Raw genomic sequence first — 23,016 nt, 5'->3', positions numbered from 1 at the left:
AACAAAAACCAGCGACAACCCTGGGGTCAAGAGCGTTTCTGGTGGAAGGATTACAGCTATTTCAGCTTTTTGGTGATGTGGGGTTCAGATTAAGCGAAGTTCACATTCTGTGAGTCTTGTAGTCCTGACAGTCAACAAATGACTTAGTGCCTAAATGGTCTTTAGAGTGTTGAGATACTCTGAAACTAAAACCTTTATAACTCAACACTTGGGATTTTTATTCAGTTTCAAATTTATTAAATAGTTTAAAAGCTGGCTTGGCATCCCCCTGGGGTCGAGGGCTTTGGCAGATCAGCCCTTAGTTCTGGGATGCTCAGACCCGCACCTGGGACAGTCCTCAGGCCAGGGCAGGGTCCCTTTGTGTGGCTGGCTTTGAGTTAACTCTCTGAACCTTAGGGATGGTGCACACAGAGGGGTGTCCTGCCCATTAACTGACAAAGGTTACTTCCTAGATTATGATGGGATATTCTCTGTATCCTGAGAGGTCCCATGACCCTGTGTATCACTCTTCTTTCCCTGACTTCATGGCTTATATTTTCTTAGGGAAACCATTTATTCTTTGCGAGCCCTGTTACATTTTAATCGGGAAGGAGTTTGCATCAGAGGAAACAATTGAAACCCCACAAGAAACACAAATGAAATATTATTGTCCTTTTCCTTCGTTGTTAGGATTTCTAAAGTTATCCCATATGTCTAAAAATTTATTAACACCAGAAAAAATTTAATTACTGGCTTTTAATGTTAAATATAGTGTCTGTGTTAAAGACAGATTTTTGTTTGTAGTAGATTTTACATCTGTAGGAAAAATTCCCTAAGCATTTTTAGTTTATTACCTATAGTAATAGCTGTTATTAGAGTCTGAGGCTTTAGTATGTCTTTTATGACTTACATGTGATTGCTACAAGAGTTTAAAAAGAGGAAGAGAATTGTTTTTAATGTCTGGATTGTCTTAATGAAATGTGATTCATTTAATAGATGTTAAATGCCATGTGAAAACTGACATTTGACTTGAGACTTGAATTTCACAAGCGTTCTCTATGCCCTGTCTCCATACAGGCACTTGAGAGTGTAAGCCTAAGGAAAGAACCCTGGGGAGAGGCCTTAGCTTCTGAATTTCCTGGTTGTGGTTCTTTCCTTCTGACCCGTGTGCTGTTGATGTGAGACTGGGGCTCCGAGGGTCAGGATGCTTCAGCAGTGCAGTGCTGTCTAACTGATTTAAGAAATTGGAACCCCAAAGAAGTAACTAGTATCATTTATCTAGTTTTGAGAAGAGATTCTGTTTATAACGTTGTTTATATATTTCTCAGGCTGCCTCACATTTTCCTTACTTTATTACTGAGGAAATCTTATTAAATGGGAATAAACTTTAAGATACTGAACAGGGCATTTGGTCTCTAACATTGAGGCTTCCTTTACTAAATTCGTGAACTGTGTATACCAGGGTATGTTGCAGGCAGCCAGGTCAGGCATACGATATTGGGATCCCCAAGGAATTGTTGGTTTTTTTGTTGCTGAAAATGACACTCAGACATTCAACATAGCATCAGGCACGTGGAAACTTGTTTGCATAGTTTAATTTTTTTTCTAGTTTGCTTTTGATCAGGAGCTATCCAGATTGATGTGTACTTATCATATTGCCCGATTGTTGCCAGAAATCTATTTAGTGTTCAGCTAGCTGTTATCAGTGTGTGCTATAAATTCTATTTACTTCACCAGTATCTTCTAGAAGAAATTCTGTTCTAAAGTTCTCCAAAGAGCCCAGCACTTGTACAATTATGAAAGAACCTGTCATAAGACCACACAAAGAACTACCTAAAGGTCATTCATTGGTTGTATTTTCAAAAGTATCAGATAATCTTCCCCTTTAAAACTTATTTTGTCCTTAACAAAGCAGTATTTTTTCATTATAACTTTACCTGCTGAAATTCAAGCAGATTAATCAGGAGATTCTAAATTAACATTGGTTGCATTTTCCATGGCCCCTAAATCAACTGTATTTCAAGAGTAAGGAAAGTGGGTACAGTGTCTTGATCTTATGCATAAAACCAGGCCACCATCTAAATTGCAGGCTTTTGTTAGTGTAGTGTTTCATACAAGCCATGGGGCAGGTGATTTTTGTGGACTCTGAAACATACTTTTTGATGCTTGATTGCAAGAGTTTACTGTTCTCCTGATGCAGGAAGTTAGGGACTAGACATGGTCCTGGTGACTTTTATATATGGAAGAGCAAGGAAGTTCATTTTATGAATAAAGTGTTTTTGTACTGTTCTTGGTGGTAATGTTGACATTTTCTTGCTAAGACATTTTTCCTCTGTGGTCTTATCTCAAGTTAAGGGGGTGATGTTAATCTTGTTGCTGTTGTTTTCTAGCATCCTCCAGGACAAATAGCAAGGAAATACAGTTCCTGCTCCACCATTTTCCTAGATGATAGCACAGTCAGTCAACCAAACCTCAAGTATACAATTAAATGGTGGGTATATGGATGGTTTTTTCTTTCTTTGTTTTTTTAAACTTAACTGAATGCTTTTTTCTCTTCCTTAACCTGACAGCTAAGCTGGTTGGTTGTGGGGTCTGAGAGTGATAAGATTGGATGGGTGGGAGTGGGGGTAGCACTGATAATTCAGGAAATCTTTTTGAAAAATGATTTTGGTAGTTAAATGTGGGGTATTCGAAATATTTTTACATATTTACATTAAAAGACCAAAATTTTAAAGTATTTTAAATGTAGATTACTTAAAATGTATTTTTGATTTTTTTTCATGCTTTCTACCCTTGCACTTTTTATTGAAGCCATCCTGGCATAACTCCACTAACTTTTTACCTTCTAAGTTAGAAATGTGTTGTCTGGGCCGGGCGCGGTGGCTCACGCCTGTAATCCCAGCACTTTGGGAGGTCGAGACGGGCGGATCATGAGGTCAGGAGATCGAGACCATCCTGGCTAACACGGTGAAACCCTGTCTCTACTAAAAATACAAAAACTAGCCAGGCGAGGTGGCGGGCGCTTGTAGTCCCAGCTACGTGGGAGGCTGAGGCAGGAGAATGGCGTAAACCCAGGAGGCGGAGCTTGCAGTGAGCTGAGATCCGGCCACTGCACTCCAGTCCGGGCGACATAGCGAGACTCCGCCTCAAAAAAAAAAAAAAAAAGAAATGTGTTGTCTGTGTAAATCACTGGTTCCTGCCCTGGCTGCACCTAAGAGTCACCTGGGAGCTTAAAACCACACTGACGATTGAGGTCTCCTTACAGATCTTGATTGAATCTGGCTGAGGCATACTGTGAGTATCTGGATTTTTAAACCTCCCCAGGAGAGTCTCACAGGCAGCCAAGGTTGAGGACCCCAGATGGAAGTGGATAGCTGCCCTCCCCTCCCCCAACAGTGTCCCCCTGCCACTTCTAAATGAACTGTGGGTTAGAATGTAGAGAACAGAGAAGCTGAAGAGCAGGAACAAGCTAGCTAGCTATGAGATTTCAGTGTAGATACTGGGCTTCCCTGACCTGAACACATGGTCTCTGCACTGCACACATTTGAAACTCCTTCAGTCTGTAATTCAGTTGCTTTAAAAAGTATCTTCTTTTTCTTCCTTTCCTTTCCTTTCCTTCCCTTTCCCTTTCCCCTTTCCCCTTTCCCCTTTCCCCTTTCCCCTCCCCTCTCCCTCCCCCTCCCCTTTCCCTTTGCCTCTCTCCCCTTCCCCTTCCAAAGAAAGACCCCCCTCCCCTCCCCCCCTCTCCCTCTCCCTCCTCTCCCTCTCCCTCTCTCTCCCCCTCTCTCCCCCTCTCCCTCTCCCTCTGCCTCTCCTCCCTCTGCCTCTCCTGCCTCTGCCTCTCCTGCCTCTGCCTCTCCTGCCTCTGCCTCTGCCTTTTTCTTTTTTCTGAGACAGGATCTCTATCCCCAGGCTGGAGTGCAGTGGCATGATCTCAGCTCACTGTAACTCCACCTCCCACGCTCAAGAGATCCTCCCGCCTTAGCCTCCCAAGTAGCTGGGATTACAAGCACACACTACCACGCCCAGCTAATTTTTGTATTTTTTGTAGAGACATTTGTTTCACAGTGTTGCCTAGGCTGGTCTTGAATTCCTGGGCTCAAGCAATCCACCCACCTTGGCCTCCCAAAGTGCTGGGATTATAGGCATAAGTCACGGTGCCCAGCCAAAAGTATCCTCTTTTTAAAATGCACACTGGGAGCTGGGCAGGGTGGGACCCAACTGAAGTAGTGCCATCAGAATCCTTCCCTGGAAATAACCAGCATCTCACACTTCCTGTAGGTAAAGAGGCAAAAAATATAGAGACGTTAGCAGGTCCAGTTGAGTTCTTTAGCTAGGGGTGTTGACAATATGAGAGGAAAGGGATACTCAGAAGGAAGAGGAGTGAAAAAGATAGGAAGTTGTGAAATTCACATGCCATCCCATTCTAAAATTTTGCCTAAATCTTGCCCTACTCCTGTCCAAAGAAAACTCCTATTTTCTTTTTTGCTTTCTCTGCCTCCTGTTAACCCCAGGTCCTCTTGCATCCTACTCCAGACATTAAAACTGATAACACAATCATTAATATTGTAGTTCAACTTCATTGTGGGCATAAGTGAGCATTTGTGGGCCAGAGTTGCTTCCTGAAATCCAGTTACAAAGTTGTAACTATGAGAAGAATGTCCTAGGTTGTAAACAGTGATTTATAAGCTGGTTTTTGGAAGATAATCCACCTGTAAAGTGGGGATTGCCAGAAATAAACATATTTGCAGATTCTAGTTGGGGATTGGGTGGAGGGTTGAGTGCTAATCTAACAGTGAAGGAAAAGCTATAAAAAGGTTGGGTATTCTTTCAGTGCTCACTCTTTCTGTAGACATAATTTTTTATTTTGAGAACTTGATTTTCCTATTTTTCCCCTAAATGCCAACAGCTGTGGTATGAATTTAGAGTTTGTCAGCCACACTTTGTGCCTCTGCAGCCAAACCCTCCCCACTAAATTCTCTGACAAGCATAAGATGATGATCAAAGAAAAGAGTGGAGGGTGCTGGGGAGCCCCTTTGCGTACTTGGCTGCACCATCAGGGTCCTTGGCCTCCAGGGCCAGGGAAGAGCTAATGCCCATCACAGCCCTGTCTATGGCTTAGCCCCTCTGTGCTGCTAGAACCCACCCCTTCTTGCCCTTCAGAGGTTTTAGGATTGTCATGTACGTTGCTAATTTAGCTCTGGGTAAGAAGTAAGACAAATGCAGTGCCAAAAGTCACAAATCCATTTTGTTTTCTTGTGCAAGAAAATAGCATTTACTTCCTCCCCAGCTAAGTGGCAAAAGCTGCTGAGCAAACCCTATAGTCCAAATGTTCTGTTCTCTGTTAGGGCTCCGGCCCTTCCTTGGTGAAACTGCACCATTTTCTGAGGACTTGGCCGAGCTGACCAAGCCTCTGAAGCTGGGCACTCAGGGTCCCCCAGGTCCCCTGAGTTCTTTCTGTGTCCTAACTGGAAATCCGAGTGCCTTGACCACTCTCTGGCCTGGTTAACTTGGATTTGATAAGGGTGGTAAGAGCCAGTTAACTCTGTGGCTCACCAGGGTTAATTGATCTGGTTAGCCACTCTGGGCAGAAACTAAAGGAGGCCTTAGGCACTTGTCTGGTAGGGTAGACACCAATGGGTGGTTCTGTCTGGAGGTGAGGCAGAAAAGATTAACAATGTCACAGCCCTCCTCCATCAGACAGCACCTTCTTGGCTCCTGGGCTGTTCCCTGAGAGACAGGATCATTCTCGCCCTGCAAAGGAGATATGCCTGGGGGTCCTTCACCATAGAACCCTATAAACAAGGTACAGGCTTTGTTGCACAGATTGACACTGAGGGTGGCGGTCTATGCCCCTGCTTTCCAGGGGCCGGATGGCACCCCGTTCACTGCCAGCATGCACGGTAAGCCCCTCAAGACTGCCCCACCTGGATGGAAGGACACTGTTTCCCACCTTATGTCCCTTGGATGGGGCTTCATGGCTGAAATAGGGGAAGTAGAAACAATGACTGGCACAGCTAAGGTGAGTGCTGCAAAAACAGGGGAACCTGAAAAGAGACCAGAAAAAAAGGGAGATCCAACAAAACGGGCGTCAAGGAGCCAAATTTGACAAGACCTTCTAAAGACAGGTCCAAAAACAAAATAGAAAACCCAGTACAATTCTCCTTAGACTTTTAAAACCCCCAAAGCCAGAGCCACCAGTTCACCACTAGCGTTAATCCTAAACCCTGGACACTGCCTCTAGAAAAAAACCCAAGGACAGAGGTGGTGAGCACTGCAGCCTCTACACTGACAAGAAAGCAAAGTTCTCCTCAATGTGGTGCCATTCATTGGTTCCCTCGAAACATAGTTTTGACTCTGGTGGCTCCAGGGCTGAGCGTACTCCATGCCTGCTGATCCTCACAGTTTCTGGGCCCCTGACTCATAGATATGGATCCAGAGATCCATCCACCTGCCTTTGTGAGATGAGCACACCTCCTGTTACAAATTAGACATGCTCCACTTACCCACTGTGGGTCTGCATCTCAGTCCCAAAACACATTTTAGGGAGAGACAGTCTCCTGGGAGCTGCCTTTAGAGGAACGCAGACAAATTCCATCTCTGGGCAAGGGTGATAAGAGCCACACTCCAGGGGGAGGCCAGATGACAGCCAGTATATGACCCCACCCAAGATAGATTCTATAGATACACATCTCTCAGGAAGACTCAGAAAGATAACAGCAGCTACTCAAAAACGAAAGAGAGTGAGGATTGTGCATCCTACACAGAACCCATACAACAGCTGTGTGTGGCTGATGCAAAAATGTAACAGCACCTGAAGGATGATGGTTGATTACCAAAAACGAAGGTAACTCTGCCCACACATGCTGCGGTCCCAAATGTTAGCCCCCAAAGACTGTTAAGGAATATGAAAGACTGTCCTACAACAAATCTTTCTTGAACATACCCTTAGACCCAGAGTCCTAGGACATGTTTGCTTTCACCAGAGAGGCCCCAAGTGAACCCTTCAGGCTTTCCTCCAGGTCTGCTCACAGAGCCCCACTACTGCCTTGGCTTGATGACCAGAGACTTGGCTGTTTGGGTGAATGCCTTGCATATTGCCTAAAACATTGTATAGATAATATGTCACTGACTTACACAGGTTTGAGTCTTTTAAAAAAGGCTACCTAAAAGGTTCTAAAACACCTACAATTCCCAGAGGATAGGTTGTCAATGAACAGCAAGTCCAGGAACCAGGGGACACCATAAAGTCCTGGACGTGGTCTAGTCGGGTGAGGCTGGTTTTTCCAACAGCCATATTTGACAAAAGACACAGCTGCAAACAGTTGAAATATTGCAGACCGTTCTAGAGCCACTAAGATATGAAAGGACCTTCATTTCCACTTGGCCCACTGTCTCAGGCCATCATACTGCCTAATTAAAAGGGGGCACAGTGGCACAGAGATCCGTTTTTGGGGTGATTCCAGCCTTAGGTTTGGCAAGAGAGACTGTGTGCAGGGTGAAGCTGCAAGCCTGGGCCTCATTCAGTTGTCAGCTGACAGCCTCTTCGGGCAGTCACTTCCTTCCAGGTGACTGCTAAACTAGTCCATGGAGCTGTACCGTACCGAAACCCTCAGCCTGGTGGTCTCACTTCCTGGGATATAACCTTGAATGGAAATTGGCCTACAGAGTGGCACTACTTTTCCTGGAGGTCTTAGGCCATGATAATATCCAATCTTGACTTTAGCTTGGGAGATAGTAATCTTGGGGCCCTGAAGGTTCTCACCTGTTCAGCAGAAGCCAGACACTACGGGAATAACAATAATAGTAACTTGAGGGCAGAGCAAGATGGCCGAATAGGAACAGCTCCAGTCTCCAACTCCCAGCGCGAGCGACACAGAAGACCGGTGATTTCTGCATTTTCAACTGAGGTACTGGGGTCATCTCACTAGGGAGTGCCGGACAATCGGTGCTGGTCAGTTGCTGCAACCTGAGCAGCGAGAGCTGAAGCAGGATGAGGCATCGCCTCACCTGGGAAGCGCAAGGGGGAAGGGAATCCCTTTTCCTAGCCAGGGGAACTGAGACACACAACAACTGGAAAATCGGGTAACTCCCACCCCAATACTGCGCTTTAAGCAAACGGGCACACCAGGAGAATATATCCCACACCTGGCCGGGAGGGTCCCACGCCCACGGAGCCTCCCTCATTGCTAGCACAGCAGTCTGCGATCTAACCGCAAGGCAGCAGCGAGGCTGGGGGAGGGGTGCCCGCCATTGCTGAGGCTTAACTAGGTAAACAAAGGCGCTGGGAAGCTCGAACTGGGTGGAGCTCACAGCAGCTCAAGGAAACCTGCCTGTCTCTGTAGACTCCACCTCTGGGGACAGGGCACAGTTAACAACAACAACAAAAGCAGCAGAAACCTTTGCAGACACAAACGACTCTGTCTGACAGCTTTGAAGAGAGCAGTGGATCTCCCAACACGGAGGTTGAGATCTGAGAAGGGACAGACTGCCTGCTCAAGTGGGTCCCTGACCCCTGAGTAGCCTAACTGGAAGACATCCCCCACTAGGGGCAGTCTGACACCCCACACCTTACAGGGCAGAGTACACCCCTGAGAGGAAGCTTCCAAAGTAAGAATCAGACAGGTACACTTGCTGTTCAGCAATATTCTATCTTCTGCAACCTCTGCTGCTGATGCCTAGGCAAACAGGGTCTGGAGTGGACCTCAAGCAATCTCCAACAGACCTACAGCTGAGGGTCCTGACTGTCAGAAGGAAAACTATCAAACAGGAAGGACACCTACACCAAAACCCCATCAGTACGTCACCATCATCAAAGACCAGAGGCAGATAAAACCACAAAGATGGGGAAAAAGCAGGGCAGAAAAGCTGGAAATTCAAAAAATAAGAGCGCATCTCCATCCCTGCAAAGGAGCGCAGCCCATCGCCAGCAACGGATCAAAGTTGGTCAGAGAATGACTTTGACGAGATGAGAGAAGAAGGCTTCAGTCCATCAAACTTCTCAGAGCTAAAGGAGGAATTACGTACCCAGTGCAAAGAAACTAAAAACATTGAAAAAAGAGTGGAAGAATTGACAGCTAGACTAATTAATGCAGAGAAGGTCATAAATGAAATGACAGAGATGAAAACCATGACACGAGAAATATGTGACAAATCCACAAGCTTCAGTAACCGACTCGATCAACTGGAAGAAAGAGTATCAGCGATTGAGGATCAAATGAATGAAATGAAGTGAGAAGAGAAACCAAAAGAAAAAAGAAGAAAAAGAAATGAACAAAGCCTGCAAGAAGTATGGGATTATGTAAAAAGACCAAATCTACGTCTAATTGGGGTGCCTGAAAGTGAGGGGGAAAATGGAACCAAGTTGGAAAACACTCTTCAGGATATCATCCAGGAGAACTTCCCCAACCTAGTAGGGCAGGCCAACATTCAAATTCAGGAAATACAGAGAACACCACAAAGATACTCCTCCAGAAGAGCAGCTCCAAGACACATAATCGCCAGATTCACCAAAGTTGAAATGAAGGAAAAAATCTTAAGGGCAGCCAGAGAGAAAGGTCGGGTTACCCACAAAGGGAAGCCCATCAGACTAACAGCAGATCTCTCGGCAGAAATTCTACAAACCAGAAGAGAGTGGGGGCCAATATTCAACATTCTTAAAGAAAAGAATTTTCAACCCAGAATTTCATATCCAGCCAAACTAAGTTTCATAAGTGAAGGAGAAATAAAATCCTTTACAGATAAGCAAATACTTAGAGATTTTGTCACCACCAGGCCTGCCTTACAAGAGACCCTGAAGGAAGGCCTGAACATGGAAAGGAACAACCGGTACCAGCCATTGCAAAAACATGCCAAAATGTAAAGACCATCGAGGCTAGGAAGAAACTGCATCAACTAACGAGCAAAATAACCAGTTAATATCATAATGACAGGATCAAGTTCACACATAACAATATTAACCTTAAATGTAAATGTACTAAATGCTCCAATTAAAAGACACAGACTGGCAAACTGGATAAAGAGTCAAGACCCATCAGTCTGCTGTATTCAGGAGACCCATCTCACATGCAGAGACATACATAGGCTCAAAATAAAGGGATGGAGGAAGATCTACCAAGCAAATGGAGAACAAAAAAAAGCAGGGGTTGCAATCCTAGTCTCTGATAAAACAGACTTTAAACCATCAAAGATCAAAAGAGACAAAGAAGGACATTACGTAATGGTAAAGGGATCAATTCAACAGGAAGAGCTAGCTATCCTAAATATATATGCACCCAATACAGGAGCACCCAGATTCATAAAGCAAGTCCTTAGAGACTTACAAAGAGACTTAGACTCCCATACAATAATAATGGGAGACTTCAACACTCCACTGTCAACATTAGACAGATCAACGAGACAGAAAGTTAACAAGGATATCCAGGAATTGAACTCATCTCTGTACCAAGCGGACCTAATAGACATCTATAGAACTCTCCACTCCAAATCAACAGAATATACATTCTTCTCAGCACCACATCACACTTATTACAAAATTGACCACATAATTGGAAGTAAAGCACTCCTTAGCAAATGTAAAAGAACAGAAATTATAACAAACTGTCTCTCAGACCACAGTGCAATCAAACTAGAACTCAGGACTAAGAAACTCACTCAAAACCGCTCAACTACATGGAAACTGAACGACCTGCTTGAATGACCACTGGGTACATAACGAAATGAAGGCAGAAATAAAGATGTTCTTTGAAACCAATGAGAACAAAGATACAACATACCAGAATCTCTGGGACACATTTAAAGCAGTGTGTAGAGGGAAATTTATAGCACTAAATGCCCACAAGAGAAAGCAGGAAAGATCTAAAATTGACACTCTAACATCACAATTAAAAGAACTAGAGAGGCAAGAGCAAACACATTCAAAAGCTAGCAGAAGGCAAGAAATAACTAAGATCAGAGCAGAACTGAAGGAGATAGAGACACAAAAAACCCTCCAAAAAATCAATGAATCCAAGAGTTGGTTTTTTGAAAAGATCAACAAAATTGACAGACCGCTAGCAAGACTAATAAAGAAGAAAAGAGAGAGGAATCAAATAGATGCAATAAAAAATGATAAAGGGGATATCACCACTGACCCCACAGAAATACAAACTACCATCAGAGAAGACTATAAACACCTCTACACAAATCAACTAGAAAATCTAGAAGAAATGGATAATTTCCTGGACACTTACACTCTCCCAAGACTAAACCAGGAAGAAGTTGAATCCCTGAATAGACCAATAGCAGGCTCTGAAATTGAGGCAACAATTAATAGCCTACCCACCAAAAAAAGTCCAGGACCAGATGGATTCACAGCTGAATTCTAGCAGAGGTACAAGGAGGAGCTGGTACCATTCCTTCTGAAACTATTCCAATCAATAGAAAAAGAGGGAATCCTCCCTAACTCATTTTATGAGGCCAACATCATCCTGATACCAAAGCCTGGCAGAGACACAACCAAAAAAGAAAATTTTAGACCAATATCCCTGATGAACATTGATGCAAAAATCCTCAATAACATACTGGCAAACCGGATTCAGCAGCACATCAAAAAGCTTATCCACCATGATCAAGTGGGCTTCATCCGTGGGATGCAAGGCTGGTTCAGCATTCGCAAATCAATAAACGTAATCCAGCATATAAACAGAACCAAAGACAAGAACCATATGATTATCTCAATAGATGCAGAAACGGCCTTTGACAAAATTCAACAGCCCTTCATGCTAAAAACGCTCAATAAATTCGGTATTGATGGAACGTACCTCAAAATAATAAGAGCTATTTATGACAAACCCACAGCTAATATCATACTGAATGGGCAAAAACTGGAAAATTTCCCTTTGAAAAGTGGCACAAGACAGAGATGCCCTCTCTCACCACTCCTATTCAACATAGTGTTGGAAGTTCTGGCTAGGGCAATCAGGCAAGAGAAAGAAATCAAGGGTATCCAGTTAGGAAAAGAAGAAGTCAAATTGTCCCTGTTTGCAGATGACATGATTGTATATTTAGAAAACCCCATTGTCTCAGCCCAAAATCTCCTTAAGCTGATAAGCAACTTCAGCAAAGTCTCAGGATACAAAGTTAGTGTGCTAAAATCACAAGCATTCTTATACACCAGTAACAGACAAATAGAGAGCCAAATCAGGAATGAACTTCCATTCACAATTGCTTCAAGGAGAATAAAATACCTAGGAATCCAACTTACAAGGGATGTGAAGGACCTCTTCAAGGAGAACTACAAACCACTGCTCAGTGAAATCAAAGAGGACACAAACAAATGGAAGAACATACCATGCTCATGGATAGGAAGAATCAATATCGTGAAAATGGCCATACTCCCCAAGGTTATTTATAGATTCAATGCCATCCCCATCAAGCTACCAATGAGTTTCTTCACAGAATTGGAAAAAACTGCTTTAAAGTTCATATGGAACCAAAAAAGAGCCCGCATTGCCAAGACAATCCTAAGTCAAAAGGACAAAGCTGGAGGCGTCACGCTACCTGACTTCAAACTATACTACAAGGCTACAGTAACCAAAACAGCATGGTACTGGTACCAAAACAGAGCTATAGAACAATGGAACAGAACAGAGTCCTCAGAAATAATACCACACATCTACAGCCATCTGATCTTTGACAAACCTGAGAGAAACAAGAAATAGGGAAAGGATTCCCTATTTAATAAACGGTGCTGGGAAAATTGGCTAGCCATAAGTAGAAAGCTGAAACTGGATCCTTTCGTTACTCCTTATATGAAGATTAATTCAAGATGGATCAGAGACTTAAATGTTAGACCTAATACCATAAAAACCCTAGAAGAAAACCTAGGTTATACCATTCAGGACATAGGCATGGGCAAGGACTTCATGTCTAAAACACCAAAAGCAAGGGCAGCAAAAGCCAAAATTGACAAATGGGATCTAATTAAACTAAAGAGCTTTTGCACAGCAAAAGAAACTACCATCAGAGTGAACAGGCAACCTACAGAATGGGAGAAAATTTTTGCAATCTACTCATCTGACAAAGGGCTAATATCCAGAATCTACAAAGAACTCAAACAAATATACAGGAAAAAAACAAACAACCCCATCAAAAAGTGGGGAAAGGATATGAGCAGACATTTCTCAAAAGAAGACATTCATACAGCCAACAGACACATGAAAAAATGCTCATCATCACTCGCCATCAGAGAAATGCAAATCAAAACCACAATGAGATACCATCTCACACCAGTTAGAATGGCAATCATTAAAAAGTCAGGAAACAACAGGTGTTGGAGAGGATGTGGAGAAATAGGAACACTTTTACACTGTTGGTGGGATTGTAAACTAGTTCAACCATTATGGAAAACAGTGTGGCAATTCCTCAAGGATCTAGAACTAGATGTACCATATGACCCAGGCATCCCACAACTGGGTATATACCCAAAGGATTATAAATCATGCTGCTATAAAGACACATGCACATGTATGTTTATTGCGGCACTATTCATAGTAGCAAAGACTTGGAATCAACCCACATGTCCATCAGTGACATACTGGATTAAGAAAATGTGGCACATACACACCATGGAATACTATGCAGCCAGCAAAAAGGATGAGTTTGCATCCTTTGTAGGGACATGGATGCAGCTGGAAACCATCATTCTTAGCAAACTATCACAAGAACAGAAAACCAAACACCGTATGTTCTCACTCATAGGTGGGAACTGAACAATGAGATCTCTTGGACTCGGGAAGGGGAACATCACACACCGGGGCCTGTCATGTTGGGGGGCGGGAGAGATTGCATTGGGAGTTATACCTGATATAAATGATGAATTGATGGGTGCTGACGAGTTGATGGGTGCAGCACACCAACATGGCACAAGTATACATATGTAACAAACCTGCACGTTATGCACATGTACCCTAGAACTTAAAGTATAATAAAAATAAATAAATAAATAAATAAACTATAGTTCAAAAATAAAATGGAATATATTCAGCAACATAAAGGAATGGGGAATTGATATACACAACAACATGGACAAATTTTGAAAGCTTTATGTTAAGTTTAAAATCCAGTTTTCAAAAGTCTTTAATAAATGAATGAATTTATATGACATTCTGGAAATAGGAAAAACCACAGCAATGGCAACAGATCAGTAATTACCAGGGTGGGGATAGGAGGAATCAGGTTGGTGATTCTAATTCCATATTCTGATTGTGGGAGTAGTTATTTAAATCTGTGTGTTAAAATTAATAAACTATATACCAAAAAGTTAATTTTAATGCATATTACATTTTAAAATTTTTAAATTAAAATTGGCTTGTTAAGCACTCAAGAAAAAATAGTAACTTTTCTTTTAAAAGTTAATGTAAGATCATGCTTTTATATACTTTTTTTATTTGATCATAATTACAACTCCATGATGTGGGTTGTATTGTTCTAATTTTATAAATGAGGAAATGAAAGCTCTGAGAGGTGAATTAGCACTAATAAAGAGGAAGGATCCAGGTTCAGAACCCAGGTTGATGTGGCTTCAGTCTAGTGATATTTCTACTGCTGTATGCTCCCTCACAGGGGAAGCAGGAACATCTTCCTTCTCAAAGACATTAATCATGTGAAACATTTCATTGAAATGTAACATTAGATTAGAAGAACAGTCATCACAGCATGACTAGTAAATGAATAAAACTTAATTCCTCCCTTTCCCAGAGGCTACATGGTCAAAACGGAAGGGCACACAGCCTTATACAAGCCAGAAATCCTGACAGCTACCGTCTGAACCTGAGTTTTTCCCATGTATAAAATAGAATCAATAGCATCTATTTTTTTCTTACAGGACTATTAACATATGTGAAAACACTTTGAAAACCTTATTACTTTTTATAAATTCTGAAGCCCTTTTACCCCAATTACAGTTTCTTCGTCAGCTTCAATGCTTTTCAAGATGTTAGAAGAAAAAGGATGTATTAGCACTTATTTGCTCATGAGTACTTTCAACACTAGGCCGAAGTCATTTAAATGAAGAGCTCTGGAAAGAGAGAGGTTTAGAATAATATAAGAGAGTGAGATTAGCTACTGTCGTGTTAAGTCACGGGGAACATCTGAGTGCTTTGGAATCCAAGGTGCATGCTCATGTCTCTAAGCCATTGTGGCTGAGTAAGCGGAAATGTTTGGGCCAAGTCAGTACCCTGAGAGGATCAGAACACTGTCTGCTGCAAACAGTTACCTATGTTCTTAGAAGCTTAAAAATAATTTTTGGCCTCCTCAATAAATTTTAATGTAAAACAAAAATAGTGGAAGTATCTAGACAGATTTTGAAAGAGGAAAGTTTAAAAAATTGTCCAGAACATGAATAACCCTGCCAACTTGATAGGAGTTTAAAGAAACCCAGGTAGAAAAAGGAAAACTTTTTTTTTTTCCAGCTGTCCAGTTGGGAGACCACTTGGTCAAAAGATTCAGGTCAGTGTCAGTGAGTGCGAGTCGAAACAGACGCTGCTGGGGAGTCCACTGGTGTAGACTTTCTGCAAAGATGTTTGGCAATATGTGTTGAGAGCCTTATCATTGTTAATGACTTGAGGTCAAGTGATTCCAATTATAGGATGTATCCTTATGGAAATAATATAGTTGTATATTGCACAAATATTGGGATGTTCATTATGGTGTTAATTATAATTACAAAGTATTATAAACAACCTAAATGTTCAGTAGTGGGGAATAGTTAAGTTTTCGACAACCATATGAAGGAATATAATCAGCCATTTAAAATCATGTTTTTAATGATAAAAAAATGTTAACATGACAAAAGTTAAAAGCAGGATGCAAACCTGTCTCCTTACATGATTTATAGAAAGCTATATATCTTAAGCTAATAGTTGTATTTTCTAAATATGTTCTCCAAAATTTCTGTAATGAATATATTTTCTTGTCAGAAAAAAAATTATTTTAGAAAAGAAGTTCAGAGAAAGGGAATGTAGTTGTTCATTAAATTCAGACCTTTTAAAATGTAAAATAAAATTTTAAGTAGTGCTGCAAATAAAAGTTACAGTACCATTTCAGCAAATGAATGAATAACTTGAGCAGATTGCCCAGAGGTTATTAAGGGAAAAATAGCAAACTTCTTGGGTGACATTCACATTTTTCTGGTAGTTATAAAGAAACCATGAATTTTCTAAACTAGTAGGTTATGAGTTGGAGATTTCTAAAGGTGTTTTCTTTATACCACCAATGTTTTACATAGTGTTTTTTTTTTTTTAAATACAAGTGAGAAAAGCTGAAAATCTCTGAATAGAAAGAGCAGTTTGCTTCTATCACTTGAAGTTCTTTTGTTTCTAGAAGAGATGTAATATTATTCCTGGGAATGAGTGCCAGATTGATTTACTCAGAAGAGGACATTTTCCTGATCAGTATTGTGAATGAAATGAGACCATTCAGAAAGATTGTTAGGCTTTGACTTCTGTTTAAATATTTATGTTCAGACTGTGGCCAGGTAATGTGTAAGGTCTTGAATATGCTCATGGACACTGAACCTCTGCATTTTATTTTCACAGTGTCGCTCTTGCAATATATTATCACATCAAAAACAGGTATGTGGATGGTTGTGTGCTAAAAGCATCATACATTATCTTCTATTATGTTGCTCCTATTTTTTTCATATTTTAGTTGCCTAAACCTTTGAATTACACATTCTTAACTCATATTTTCATAGAATTTCTAAAGGTAGTATAATTTACTAAAACTTCCCAGGTAAGTGCTGAACTGCTTTCGAATCAGAGGAAACCAAATGAGTGTGGTTGAAACCAGCAAAACAGACAAAGCTTCTCAACGATGTTTGGCTTCCTTTTTGTTCTTTACTTTCTGTAAAATTTATTTAAACATTCTGTCTTTTGTAAAATGTCATTTTAAAAGTTCACTGGGTGCAACTTTAACATGAAAAAATGTTTAATTTATAGTTTGAATTCACTAAAGGCAATTTTGGTGTAAATTTAGCAGGCATAAACTATTTTAATGTAGAAGCCCTCTCTGATATAAGTGTATCTGGCAATAGTTGGTTAATTTTAAAAGTCAGTTAAAATGGAGTGAAAAAAAATCTACCTTATACATTTTATTTCAACATAAAACATGTAAGAATGCATTCATTTGCCAATTTTTTAAAAATGCAGCTTCAAGACATTTGCTTCAAGCACAGGACATTGATTGGAGAACCAAAATTTCTTTCTTTCATAAGCCACAGCTATAATTAATTCATCCTTTCCAATTTTTTTTTTTTTGTCAGTAGTGAGAAAGCTTGAGGACATTCCATAACAGATGAGTATAAAATCTTTCCAGTTTTGACCACACCTAATCTACAGCAAATTTATTTTTAGTGATTTCCTTTTATCGGATCTTTTCCAAAGCATCCTCCTTAGTTTTCATGAGGACATAGCCACTCTCATGGTAGTCATATTTCATGCATAGTGTGACAGTCATGTATGTTACATGAGTCTGCTGGGTGCAGCTGGTGTGAACTAGTTTGGGAACAAGCAGAGCCACCACATGCTAAGTGCAGAGCTCAGCCGGTGGGAGCCCCACACCTTGTATCTGTTTACAAAGCGTGGTTAGTCAGTGCAAGGGAGGTTGGATGACAGCTTCTAATGAACAGTATTGGAGAAAACACGAATATCTAGAAGGAGACACCTAGAAAGGAATTCTCTGTGATCATCTATTTCCATACTGTAATTGTGATTCATGGTTCTTTATGGTGCTTGAGAATTTTGGATTTAAGAACTTACTAAACAATACAACTTCAGAACCCTAAATCTTGAATTAGAGTAATGTTATCAATGAAAGTGTAGATTTTGTTGCCTATTTCTATACTAGTTCAAACTTTTTAAATCTGTAAAGCTTAAGAAACAGTGTAATTCCATTGATGAAGCTCAGTTGTGCTTTCAAGACAATTTTGCATTAGAATCTCTATTTCTTAGTACTTAAACTATGATGGATCCTGAAGTGAATGTAGCCAGAGCTGATAATAGTAAGAGTTGGCTTTGTGAAGTGCCTACTCTGACTCCTCTGGTCAGTTCTTTACATGCTTTAATAACAACTCCTTAAGGTGATGCTGGTATCTTCATTTTACAGATAAAGAAATTAGAGGCACAGAGAGATTAATTTGACTAAGATGATACAACTAGTAAATTGGGGAATTGGGAAATGAATGCAATCTAGCACTCAGACCACTAATCATATTGCTCTCCTAGATTAATGGTGATAAATTGCACCAAAAGTAAGTGAGTGGAAGTAGAGAAAGTCTAACTGAAAAATTGAGCATTGTAAACAAGCATGATTAATATACAGATTGCCACCTGCATGTCTCTAGATATGAGGAGGCATGCCCGTCTGCACGCCTGCTCCTCGCTGTCATGCTAGGCTGGCCTTTGGTGCTGGTGATAGACCTGTTAGCTTGATAAAGGTGGTGTGGTGCTGTTCAGCTGGGACACATAGCTTTTAGTGCAAATTAGGAAACAGTCTGCTTCTCAGAGGATTCTCCAGAATTCCCTTTCCTGAGTCTTCTTAGCTTGAGCTCTTAACTCTCATTTGTATTTTTAGACTCTGTTCTCATTTTAAAAATTATTTCAGGCGAATGTTTCTCTAGAGTACTGGATGCTTTCAGGGGCCCTCGTTCTTCAGCAAAATTGAATGGGTCTCAACTGCTGAGGAATGGGGTCCTGGGCCAGGCTCTGTCTCTTGTGTAGCATCTTGAATGCCTCATAGAGATTCAAGATTTGGTTTATTTGAAAACTCAGTAAATAAAATGAGGGAATCCGCTGATTCTTTGTAGCCAGGGTTGGTGTCAGAGTGTAGCCATGTGCACCCAGAAGCTGCTTTTTGCTCACAGACTCCCTGCTGGGTTGAACCTTTCTTTCGTTTGGATTGATCTGTGTCTCTGCTGCCTGTGTTCATACAGGCAAATGTAAATGAGCACAGGTGTGAATGCCCAGAGCTTTAAAAATAATTGCTGTGACCAAGCGCGGTGGCTCGTGCCTGTAATGCCAGCACTTTGGGAGGCCGAGGCAAGCCGATCACAAGATCTGGAGATGGAGACCATCCTGGCCAACGTGGTGAAACTCCGTCTCTACTAAAAGTACAAAAATTGGCTGGGCGTGGTGGCATGCAATCATAATCCCAGCTACAGGGGATATTGAGGCAGCCTCTACAAGGAGACTGAGGTAGGAGAATCGCTTGAACCTGGGAGGTGGAGATTGCAGTGAGCTGAGATTGCGCCACTGCACTCCAGCCTGGTGACAGAGCGAGATTCCGTCTCAAAAAATAATAATAATAATAATTGCTGTTGTGCAAATGTAGGAATGAAAATTGAGCTGTTTTGTTAAGCTCTTTCTCTTTTATTTTTACACAGATGTTAAATTTCTAAAGCAGATATTGTAATGTTTGCAATGATGAGTGTATGTTAGGGACAGGTCTGTAGCCTTCTGAAGTACTGAAGCAGAGACTATGGAAATTACACGCAGTTAGCCAAAAGTTGTTGTTTCCAAGTTTGGTTTTTTACAGAAAATTTTTTAGGCAAAACTTAAATTTCATGTAACAGATGAAAGCAGAGCTGTCACTGGTGAGGTACAGAGGGTCCCCACAAAGCCCAGCGGCCCATGGCACTGTGTTCACAGTGAAAGCTACCTTGTTAAGTGGTTCTGTGCACGTACCAGCCTGTTAATAGCCAACTATTCACTTACAGGTTATTGACTAAAGACTTTTTATCTGTCACCTCTTGTTTTTCAGTGTAAAATTGTGAAACTTAATGAAGTAATGACGTTACATGTTGTGAATAATAAGACTGATCTCTAGGATACATTGAGTATTCATTCTTACCCTGGCACTTCTTTCCTATCACCCACAATATGGTAATGGCTTAAGCAGATCCATTAACCTTTGCTTGGAAATAAGATGTCAAATTTAAGTCATTTGCCTAGATTTGGTTCATTTGAAAACTCAGAGCATTAAAATTAAATTTTTACTTAATTTAGCTAAGTGTGGTTTATAACGTTTATTTCTTTGGGCTATTTTAATCAAAAGTGATTAAGTATTGCACCCAAGAAAAATCATTATTCATGAATAACAATTTAGCACTGACTTGTGTTTCCTGAAATAGTCGAATTGACTGGGTACAGTGGCTCACACCTGTAATCCCAGAACTTTGAGAGGCCAAAGCAGGTAGGTCTCTTGAGGTCAGGAGTTCGAGTCCAGCCTGGCCAACATGGTGAAACCTTGTCTCTACTAAAAATACAAAAAAAAAAAAAGATTAGCCGGGCATGGTGGCAGGCACCTGTAATCCTAGCTACTTGGAAGGCTAAGGCAGGAGAATCACTTGAACCCAGGAGGTGGAGGTTGCAGTGAGCTGAGGTGGCACTGCTGCACTCCAGCCTGGACCAGAGTGAGACTCCGTATCAAAAAAAAAAAAAAAAAAAAAAAAAAGTCGTTGAATTAAAATGTATTTTTGTTTTATTTGAATGACATTCTTGCAGAAAGTAAGTTTCATTTTCTATTGTTTTCCCTACCAGGGACCCAGATGGAAGGATGCTCTTAGATATTTTTGATGAAAACCTTCACCCTCTTTCGGTAATCTCCTCCTCCTTGTGTTTCATGAGATGATTTAATTCTTTTTTGCTCTGATCGGGAGAGCAGTCATCTGAAAATATTTTCTTCCCCAGAAATCCGAAGTGCCACCAGATTATGACAAACACAACCCAGAGCAGAAGCAGATTTACCGGTTCGTTCGGACACTGTTCAGTGCTGCTCAGCTGACGGCTGAATGTGCCATCGTCACCCTGGTAAGTGCCCTCAGGATGGCCACACCCATCCCCAGCCGGGGTGGTTCAGGGCCCATTCCTGTCACTCAGCGGAGTGGGGTTTGAGCAGGGAATCCTCACCAGGTTACCCTGTGGACACTGTGGCATAAGCTTCAGTGTTGTCATTCTCCTGGGAGAATAGAGGATAGATATCCCAGAAGAGGGCGTGAAGATTGTTCCGTAGCCCCCACCTAAAGTCATTTGTGAAATCACATTCAAATCCAATAAATGCTGAAATTAAAAATGCAGGTAAGTAAAACAGTAGGACTAAGGGAGTGATCAAATGGCCAAGGTACTCCCTATAAACGTCTAGGTTTCCTGGTGTTGATTCCCTACAAAGATTGTAATAATATTAGTAAGATATGATGAATAAACATTCATCTTACATGAACACTTGTCTAGGAAGGAGTGTGTATATTCTTAGCTTCTGTTCTGTGACTTTTGAGTAAATATGTCTGCAGGATATTCAGAGACAGTATGGAGGTAATGTATATTTTAAGACTCAAGAAAAAATAAAAATTTATTTTTATGGCTGGGCTCCATGGCTCACATCAGTAATTTCAGCACTTTAGGAGGCCAAGGCGGGAGGATCGCTTGAGCCCAGGAGTTTGAGATCGGTCTGGACAACATAGTGAAACCCCAACTGTACAAAACTTAAAAGTCAGCTGGGCATGGTGGCACGTGCCTGTGGTCCCAGCTACTTGGGAGGCTGAGGTGAAAGGATCACTTAAGCCCAGGAGGTCAGGCTGCAGTGAGCCGTGATCATGCCACTGCACTCCAGACTGAGGGGCAGAGTGAGACCCTGTCTCAAAAGAAAAAGTATTCTTGGATTCTTAAAATGTTATACACTATTTAGGTCAAATCTCACTTGGAAAATAGATTTAACAGTGGAACCCTTTTTGTCACTGACCTTTTACATTGTGTGTAACTTAGATGAGAAATTAGGTTTACCTGTGCATGAGCTATCCTGGAGATCAGAATACCATTTCCTGTAGTTTCTGAGAAGAGACAGTTGTCTAGTAGAAGCCTTACAGGTGACCGAAGGACTCTTTGTGTCTCTGCCACATGAAGAGCTGTGTGCTCTGAGGCTAACTGAACAGAAACCCTGTTGGCTTGTTTGCTCATTCATTCATCTGTTCATCCATTTGTTCATTCTTCTCATTGAACTCGCAGCCTGAAGGATAATAGAAAAATCAAATAATCATTAGATGATTAGGAATGATTGCAGGTTCCTATGTCATAATTGAGAAATGTATGTATTGCCCAGCTTTGTTCCTCAAAGGGATTTCAACTTCTAACCAAAACACACAACAGGGCAACAGGGTTGAGATTTTTATGTAGGGAAATTGAGTGAAGGGAAAAGACGAGTAAGAAAAAGAGATGAAACCATAGATAAAATTAGTACTGGACTACATGCCATGAGGAAGGGTTTATTTTGAAGTTGCTGTAGATGGAAGGGGGTGGGGATTTTTTCTACCTTTAATTCCTGAGAAAAATATGGCCTGGCTGTGAATGATAGTGCCCTCCTGGTCGGGGTTATTATTTAGCTTGAAGGATGTTCATGTCCTGTGGAGGACAGGGCCAGCATTTAAACCCCACAGCTCACCCACTGTCTGCCTTGAGAGAACATCTAACAGGCATCCCTCGCTGCCCTCTACATCACTCACCAGAGATGATACGGCTGATGAGTTCATTTCTTTGGAGTAGTGTAGGACTGGCACTTTTCTTGTGAATAATTATAACTATTGAAATCTTCATTTGTCCTATGAAATAGACTGGTGTTGGCCAGGATGCCAGTTTGCATGGGGGTCTTGTTGGTTGCAGCTGGAGAGGAGCAGCCTCGGAGGCCTTCGTGGTGGGTGCAGCCCTGCAGCCTATCCCCTGGTCACTGCTGTCTGCCAAGGCTCAGCCCAGCTGCATGCTTGTGGGCAGAGGGCATAGAGATGTGTGCCTTGAGCAAGACTCTTGTAGGATTGTTCTTCCCTCCTCGTGTTCCCTAGAGTTAGAAATAGTCATTCAGGACAGATCTGGCCTAGAGTTGACAGAGATGCATTCATTAACCTCTTATTTTCACTGGGCATCTTGGCATGCTGCTCAGGAGGCGATGGGGGAGGAAGAGCAGTTAGTCCTGGCCCTGCTTCCCACACAGAGTAGGACTGCAGCCTGCTGTGGA

General features: G+C 41.6%; 1 protein-coding gene across 3 annotated transcripts in view; it reads left to right on the top strand.

The window, feature by feature from the left end:
- CCNY (cyclin Y) overlaps positions 1–23,016 on the top strand; it is a 234,159-nt gene that overhangs the window by 166,301 nt on the left and 44,842 nt on the right. For all 3 annotated transcript variants that reach the window (XM_010389413.2, XM_030940401.1, XM_010389414.2), the window contains 4 exons: positions 2,370–2,470; positions 16,557–16,592; positions 20,556–20,613; positions 20,706–20,825. In XM_010389413.2, the coding sequence (XP_010387715.1) occupies positions 2,370–2,470; positions 16,557–16,592; positions 20,556–20,613; positions 20,706–20,825 (315 nt within the window). The remainder of the gene's footprint in view (positions 1–2,369; positions 2,471–16,556; positions 16,593–20,555; positions 20,614–20,705; positions 20,826–23,016) is intronic.

Source organism: Rhinopithecus roxellana, chromosome 11 (genome assembly GCF_007565055.1).
Source record: "Rhinopithecus roxellana isolate Shanxi Qingling chromosome 11, ASM756505v1, whole genome shotgun sequence".
Lineage (NCBI taxonomy): Eukaryota > Metazoa > Chordata > Mammalia > Primates > Cercopithecidae > Rhinopithecus > Rhinopithecus roxellana.
This window is presented reverse-complemented; position numbering and strand designations above follow the sequence as displayed.